This window comes from Physeter macrocephalus, chromosome 10 (genome assembly GCF_002837175.3).
Source record: "Physeter macrocephalus isolate SW-GA chromosome 10, ASM283717v5, whole genome shotgun sequence".
Taxonomy (NCBI): domain Eukaryota; kingdom Metazoa; phylum Chordata; class Mammalia; order Artiodactyla; family Physeteridae; genus Physeter; species Physeter macrocephalus.
Window position 1 is genome coordinate 54,343,659 of NC_041223.1, and position 8,778 is coordinate 54,352,436.

The following is an 8,778-nucleotide window of genomic DNA, read 5'->3' on the forward strand; positions in this document are numbered from 1 at the left end:
GTCATTGTTCCCTAGCCTCTCCGCTGGAGGTGTGCGAGGGAAACAAGAGGAGATAAAAACTCCACCTTGTCACAGTCCATTTGCTTCTTGCCAACAGCTCTGCTAAAAGGCAGAAGAGGAAGCTATTGCCCAAGATAAGAGTTTAGATAAGGTTTGGGGATTATCTGTAAAATTCACTTATTTGCGGTTACCCTCCCGATCACCTGAGGATAATGGGGGGGGGTGTCTTTATCAAGCACCTGTTTTTAGGAAGTTAAGAGCAAAATTCTTCAGTCATTTCTAAGAGCTGGTCAAAATAACTCGAGATAAAACTAGCACACCTACTTTATACCTTGTTGACATCAAACTAGCAAGCAGCTAAATATCCACTCCATTGTTTCGCTCTCTGAAGCCAACTGACTTTGGAAGTGGAGAATTTCCTATCTCTTGTTAGTCGGGGAAAGAATTTAACTAATTCTCGGGTTAATAGGGGTCCCTGACAGCCCTGCAGTTCTTTTGAATGGCTGGGAAGAAGTAAATTGAATAGATAAGTGAGGGTCTTTGATTACAAGTAATAGAAAACAACTGAAACTAATTTAAGCCAAAAAGGTCAATTTATTATAAAGACTCAGCAGAGGATCTCATGGGACCCAAGGACCAGGCCTCTGCAAAGGGCTGGGGCTGAGGCCTGGATGGCTTTAGGATTCTTGGTCCATCTCTCACCACCCACCTCCCCTTTAAAAATAACTATCCATCCTCTTCAGCTCTCTCATTTATACCTTAACCCCCCCTTGTCCCTCCCCTTGCCCCCCATACACAGGGTAAAGAAAGCAGAGCTGACCCAGGATCCCAAATTTCCACTTTCACAGGTCCAACCAGCAAAGAAACAAAGACCACTCTCTCTCTCTCTCTCTCTCTCTTTTTTTTTTTTTGCAGCACGGCATGTGGGATCTTAGTTCCCTGACCAGGGATTGAACTTGTACCCCTTGCGTTGGAAGCACAGAGATTTAACCACTGGACCTCCAGGGAAGTCCCCAAAGACCACTCTCTTTTGGCACTAGTTTAAAATTCTCAAGAAAGAGCATCTGATTGGTCCAGCTTGAGAGCTGTATCTGCTACTTACCCAATCAGCTCTGACGGAAGGGTGGGGGGTCGTGGGTATAAATATGGCTTCTGAGTCAGAGAGAGCCAGTGCTCAGAAAAAGTGTGTGGGTGATGGGATAGGATCACTCAACATTTAGTAATCCAACAAAAGAAAAGGGCCATGGTACCTGTTCTCCTCATACAGTCTGGAGAAAAACCTGCACATGTAGGAAAACAGACAATTAAAATCATTTAGTGCTAATTACTGTGAGGATAAAAACCCTGATTAGAATGAGCTCTTAGGAAACAACCAAAACGGCCCATCTTCAGTTGAATAGATAAATACATTAAGGATGGGCATAAAATGGAACCCACAACACAGTGGTGAAAATTAATGAGCTACAGCTACACAGTTTAGTATGGATGAATCTTGAAAGTATAACGATGCATGAAAAAAGCAAAGCACAGAAAAATACATCCAGATGATTTTACTTATGAGGTTCAGAAACATGCAAAATTGGACAATATATTACAATGTAGTCTTACTTATGTGTATGGTAAACTATAAAGGAAAAAGAGAGAGTGATAAACTAAATTCAGTATAATAGTCACTTACGTGGTGGAGAATGAAAATGTGCTCAGGAACAGATAAACGCGGAGCTTCAAACAGGTTGGTAATGTTCTGTTTCTTAAGCTGAGTGGTAGATGTGACAGCATTAACTTTATTATGATTTAATCTCTACTTATGTACTGTTTTTGTTCATATGATATACTTTGTAATTAAAAAAATATATAAATGAACACCATTATGCAAGAATTCTAAGGAAGCCATTTCCCTGTCCTGGGTGATGGCCAACAGTATTGTGCTCACCTGATCAGGGGACAGTGGTGAATAATTCAGTTTGTCAAGTGGTTTTCTGGTTTCTATCCATGTGACAACCACACTGACAAGGAAAGCGTCTGGGGCGGCCCATCAGCACTGTGACCTGGAAAGTGCCTGAGGTACAGCCAGGCTTTTCTTGGGTCCTTTGTCCTGATGTCAAAGCAATTACTCATCTCTACTACCAGCTCAAATGTCCCAGCCATCTCTACCCAAGAAAGCTACCTACCTGCGTGTAAGCATTCCCATCAAAACACGATTACAAACTGGCAGTTTCTTAAAAGGTTAGACATAGAACTACCATATGGCCCAGCAATTCTCTTCCTGGTATATATCCAACAGAATTGGATAGATACTTGCACACCCGTATTCATAGCATCATTATTCACAATAGCCAAAAGGTGGAAACAATGCAAGTGTCCGTGAACAGATGAATGGATAAAGAGATATGGTACACCCATACAGTGGAATATTATTCAGCCATGAAAAGAAATGAAGTTCTCACACATGCTACACATGGATGAAGCCTGGAAACATTATGCTTAGTGAAATAAGTCAGACACAGAAGGATAAATATTGTATGATGCCACTTATACAAGATACTTGGCACAGACAAACTCATAGAGGCAGAAAGTAGAATGGTGATTACCAAGGGCTGGGAGGAGGGGAAAGGAGGAGTTATTATTCAATGGGTACAGAGTTTTTGTTGGGGATGATGAAAAAGTTTGGGTGTAGATAGCATGGTGGTTACACAACATTATGAATGTTATTTCTTGGGTTTTTAAAAATTTATTTTAATTATTTATTTTTGGCTGCGTTGGGTCTTTGTTGCTGTGCATGGGCTTTCTCTAGGTGCAGCAAGCGGTGGCTACTCTTCATTGAGGTGCGCGGGCTTCTCATTACGGTGGCTTCTCATTGTGGAGCACAGGCTCTAGGCACGCGTGCTTCAGTAATTGTGGCACTCAGGCTTCAGTAGTTGTGGCTTGCGGGCTCTAGAGTGCAGGCTCAGTAGTTGTGGTGCATGGGCTAAGTTGCTCTGCAGCATGTGGGATCTTCCCGGACCAGGGCTCGAACCCATGTCCCCTGCATTGGCAGGCGGATTCTTAACCAGTGCACCACCAGGGAAGCCCAACATTATGAATATTTTTAATACCACTGAATTGTACGCTTACAAATGGTTAAGATGATAAATATTACGTTATGTGTATTTTACTGCAGTTTTTAAAAACCATAATTACAGAGCTCTGGGAAAGACATATAACTGGATGGAGGAAAATGATACAGGGCGGGGGAGTGGGGGAGATAGATGAGTGCACAACATCCTTTTTCCCTTCCTAGATTCTTTCCTAAATTATCTAAACATCACTTTATTTCCAGTCCAGTCCTGCAGGCTGGGACCATCATTTCCAGCAATGTTCTCAATGCAGCAAAATGAGAACGTATGTGTGCCTCAGGGAGTGTGATATCGTGGGGTCCCCTCTGTGGGGGAAACAAGTCCATGGGTCCAGGGCTAAGCCCCCAACTTCCTCCTGCCTGGAAGGTAGAGGTGGGCCGGGGAGGGGTGGTGGGAGGCCCGAGGTGGAGCCTACTTCAGAGGCCTGAACACAGCTCTGCGTTCCCAACGCGTCAACGCTGTGTTTGGGGGCTGGTTGTTCAGTGTTTCAGAGGAAGAGAAGGAGAAGGAAAGATGTGTGTGGTTAAGCCCATCTTCTGTTTTCTTTTAGTTTGCTGGGATCAAGTGGTTGCCTCTGACATGGAGAATGTCCTTCTTTGTTTACCAGATCCAAAGAATGGTGGGTAGGTTAGGAGCTGGGCTGTAAGTAACAACATACAGCTGGAGGAGCCTGTGCTAAAAAGGGACCCCTGGAGGGAGCTGGGCCTTACACAGGGACCCAGGCCACGTCGTGACCTCCGTGACCTCCCACTATAATAATATCAATATTTAAATATTTAAAATATAACTTTAAATACTTCAACCTTTATTCCTCTTTTAGACAAAATTTAATTGATTTTTGTGGGTCCTAAAAATTTCATTTTTTTTGAATGTGAGAAAAAACGTTAAAGTTTCATAGGCCCTCACAAGTGTCTCTGCCCTAGCACTATGCCTCCTGTGTGTAACCTGGAAGGGCCTGGGGCACACCTTCTTTTTTTAAATTTTTTTTAATTTTTTGAATATTTAAAATTATTTATGTTATCATTATGCACATTGAAGGAAAGCATTATAGACAGCAGAGTTCTTTCCCACCATAAAATTTACACCCATTTAATTAGCTAGAAACACTAGCTTGAAGAGGTACTGATATATTCCATTTGTAATAATTTCTCTACAGCAAACAATTGTCTTACAGTTGGAACGTGTTGAAGAAAATATTGTCTCACAAGTCTTTTTTGTTCTTTGAGTCTCAATCACCAAGAGTTCAAGGGACTTTGAGAGAATCCTGGTGTCCTGTATGGCCTGATGAATGCATTAAAATCAAGCAGTGTATTTGTATTCTGAAAATACTCTTAGATCCATACAAATGTTGCTTGGGTTGTGGAGCTCACATTTCTCCCGCTGGCACTATGCATCTGAAGGACATTTTGTTATGAAACTTTCACACCAGTTTTGTTTTGTTCCTTCTTCATTAGCCGCTGTGCTTCCTTTTCCATTTTCTTCCTTTCTGCTGCTCTCTTTTCTCTGTCTGCTGTCTTCTGCTGCCTCAGAACTTCTTCGGCTTGCCAGGCCACATCTTCTTCTTCTTCTTCCCATGCACTGGTATTTTCCTGCCAGGTATCCAAGTCACCTAATTCAGGAGAATGATGAATAAAAGGCATATCTTGTGTAGCTGCTAGTCTACTAGAGAAACCTGTGCTACCGTGTGGGATGCCAAAATTTAATGGTTCTCTCTTCTTAATAATGATTTTCTGGGTTTTCCTTAGAGTTGGTATCATGTCCTGAAAATAGTCGGGTTCCAGTTGTTCTAAAGCATTTTGCTGTGTTGCCACATTCCCATTCCCTCCTTCAATCTTTACGCTTGTGGGTGCCTCTTCATCCCAGGAAGCCCACTCTTCAACATCTGTCTGCTTAGGAACTGATGAATAATCAACTGTAGCTGGCAGAGTTATTTGGTCTCCACTTAGTTTCTGTCCTCTGCCAGATCTGCATATTAATCTCTTTAGGAATGAGAATACGTTGCTAGGCAGGTACATACTTTAAATAACCGAAACTGTGTGATAGCCACGGTGGGAATCAAAACCCTCAGCGCTTTTGGACAGATGACTCTAGGAAATCTAGGAAATCATCAGGAAATCTCTAGGAATAATCAACAGGAATGACAGCTTGGCTGTGTCAAGTGAGAAAGAGTCACCCACTGTACAGATGTGAAAAACAACAGGAGCGTTTTCAGGTTACACGATCCAATGCCATATGTACGGCGTTTGGTGAAAACGCTCTCAATTGCTCCAAGTGGGTGCCGAGTGGACTGGGATTTGGATTTGAGAAAAATCCGCTTGGGAAGGAGCAAGGCCTGCCCCTCCCCCTCCCCGCCCACCCGCGGAGGCTCCAAGCTCACACCCACACCTTCTTATAGGCCTTATTCTTCTGGGATAGGAAGGGACTTTGAGGTCATCCGTGCCACCTCCCATGCAGGCAGAATCCCAGTAAGGCATCCTCCAGGTGGGGTCCAAGCAGTGCCTCTAAGTATGAGCAAGTTCTTTATATTGAGCCCTTGAGCAAAAACCTGCAGCCCTGTAACTTTAACCAGCTGCTCCTAATTCCACTTAACTGGACCGACACAGAGCAAGTTTTCAGTCCTTTAAATATTTGAAGACAACTCTCATGTGTCCTCTCTACCCCCAACCCAAGTTCTCTGCTCCAGATCTTGTGTGACAGGATCTATACACTCTCACTTTCTGAGCACCCTCCTTTGGACAAGGACCAGTGCCTCCCCAGATGTGGTCTGATCTGACCACACCTGTTCCTTCTGCTATAATGTCAGCCTTCTACTAGTGTCACTTATTAGTAATAGATCACACAGGTGGCATATACTAACCCTGTGATCAGTTATACCACATGGTTCTCTGTTCCCTCCCAAGCTGAAGTTAAGCCAGTCTCTACTCAAGCCATTGATCTTTTCAGCATGGAGACATAGTGTGTCCTCTTTGACTTGAGTCATGATGATCTGTCAAGATCCTTATTCTGTCTTCCAGGACAGAGGCTGTCCTTTCCATGCTTGGCTCTCTACAGATTTGACAAACATGCTTTCCTGGTCTTCATCCTGATACGGCAGAGACCAAAAATTCTCTTTTCAAATTTGCCGGTTTTTTACTGTTACTGAAGTTTGGGTCTGAACCCTGACAGAGTTGAAACCAAGAAATTTCCATTTTGATTTTATGAGTGATTTTTGCATTCTAGGGAAGAAGGACATTAGCTCTTGGAGTTAATTTGTCCTTTTGTTCTGGAAGGAACGCTTTGATGAGGCTTTTCTTTTCTTTGTAAGTCATCAGGTATAAGGCTAGATGTTATGGGACAACCTTCCAGGAGAGATGACCTATCCTGGTCACACGTGATGGAGCAGTGCTTTAGTGAGAAAAAGGTAAAGGAAAAGGTAGTGGTGATGAGGAAGGCCAGTGGCATGTGGGGCTGCTGATATCTACTTGAAGTTTCTTTTTCTACTCTGTAATTCCCTGGTGTTAGGCTAGAGTCCTCAGTAGATGCTGTTAAACTGTTGCTCTTTTCACTGTGCTTTGGAGAACTGTGAGGGTCCTTGGGGGAGAGGGAGGCAGCTGGTGCTGACCAGGAGGAGCAGGAGTGAGAGACAATAAGAAATAACCAGGATGACTCTGGGGACAAGGACATACTCCTAGGGAGTCCCTAACCGGCGAGAGGAGGAATGGGGACATAGCTGGATTTTCTGATATGGGTTACTCAGGAGAGGGTGGCCTGCGAGGGCTGGAGAACGTGGGGTGTCCAGGCTACACGCACTCAGCCACAGGAGGAAGTCTTTCAGACACTGTCAATTTAACATTTAATATTAGCATGTAAGTAACATGCTCTGGGTGCGGACTCATACCTGGGGGGATTCAACTAGCCCAACAGCCCTCTAGCTGTATTGTTATCATCCTACCCACTTGGCTTCATCTTTATTTTCTGTAGATTGTTGGGGTTTCTTTTTAATTACAAAAGTTATATGTACTCCTCATGAAAATCCAAATGATGCAGAAGCCCATTGGAGAACATTTTGTCAAGTGTTATGTTAACATCAAGATGCACCAGGCCTGTGTCATTTGCCAGATCTCTTTGGCAGGGAGGTGCTTGTTGGCTTGGTGTGCTATCTGCCTTCTTGTTGGCCCTGGCTCCATCTCCCAGCTCTAGAATGTGGTCCTGAGGTCCATGATCATAAGCATCCTGAATGAACGGGATGTGGGCAGACACTTGAACTAGTAGGAGAATCACGTTTGCTTTTAGGTTCCTCAAAGTGGTGTTGTCCCTTAGCAATAGTATTTGAGGGCCTAGCTAGGGTTTTATGAGTGGCAATGGAAATAGCATCTAGAAGAATATTCTGTTACTGTATATGGTAAAATGTAGACTTTTAAATTTTACACAAAGGTAGTAGAGATCTGTTGCTTTTAACTGCCTTACATCCTTTCCCTCTTCTTTTGCAAACAGCATCCCAGTTTTCTTTTGGGGAACCACTCCTTTCCCATACTTGACCCCAGTGGTCTGTGAGGGGCCACCCCTATACCCTGGCTCTTTGGATGAGTGTGTGACCTAGGCCTGAACAAGAGTGACGTGTCCTCCTATCACAGTGACCTCAGAGAGGGTCAAGCGGTCCAGTGGGCCAGCCATGGTCAATCCCAGGACTTTTTGCCTGTGTTATCAGTAAAGGAAGGCTCTCCACCTGCAGAGCTGCTCCACTGGGGGAAGTCAGCCTGAATTCAAGTGGCCACCTTTGTCCCCACAGATGAGCCCTGAGCCAGGCTGAGAGATGGAGAAACTCAGGTGCCAATGACATCGTTTGCTCACAGGAGTCCAGCTGTATCTGAAGCCATCCCTGAAATTCTCCATCTAAACCAATTTGAATGGAGTTTCTGTCACTGACAACTAAGAGGCCAGAATAAGGTTATCCTTTTGACAGCTAGAAAGTATCTACTTGGAGAAAATAACTGGATTGGTAGTTGTATTTTGTTTTTTCTATATTGAATGTGTCAGTTATTAGATATATGAATGTATGAGTGGAAGAGATCAAATGAGGCTGTTTTCAATTATTGTACAAGCAATATTTGGAGTTTCTTAAGTTCATGAGAGTTTTATAATACTCAGGCAACAATTGGGCAAGGTAAACACGAGGAAAGGTGATTCCCATGCAGCGTCTAAATTATTGGAAAAACATCTTCAATTCTTTGATTTATGACAAGTTAAGACAACTATCCCCATCAACTCCTTAGTTCAAACTACACAAATGGAGGAGGCAAAGAAAGGAAGTATAACAGACAGAGTGCATGACATTAAATGCAATTAAATGCATTAAAGGCAGTTTTGGGGAACACTGCCTTTCCTCACACAATGGACACAGCACCACCAGTTCTTGTCTGTTTTAGATGCTGTCCGCTCACAGCAGGTGACTGGTAGTGACCACACTCAGTCTATCGTTTTGTCCTGGACTTCGGGGGAAATGCCTTTTTTGATGTGTGTGTATAAGTGTGATTTTCTTAAGTCTTTGTTGACTGACAGGTATGATCCAGACCTCAAAACTAAGAGACAGGGGGCTTCCCTGGTGGCGCAGTGGTTGAGAGTCCGCCTGCCGATGCAGGGGACGCGGGTTCGTGCCCCGGTCCGGGAAGATCCCACATGCCGC

General features: G+C 43.7%; 1 protein-coding gene across 1 annotated transcript in view; it reads right to left on the reverse strand.

Moving 5' to 3' along the window:
• Positions 1 to 4,525: 4,525 nt before the first annotated feature.
• The window catches only part of LOC102992626 (receptor-binding cancer antigen expressed on SiSo cells-like), a 6,229-nt gene continuing 1,976 nt past the window's right edge, over positions 4,526 to 8,778 (reverse strand). Inside the window, 3 exon segments of the mRNA XM_055087392.1 lie at positions 4,526 to 5,112; positions 5,115 to 5,180; positions 5,292 to 5,481. Coding sequence (XP_054943367.1) covers positions 4,526 to 5,112; positions 5,115 to 5,180; positions 5,292 to 5,481 — 843 coding nt within the window.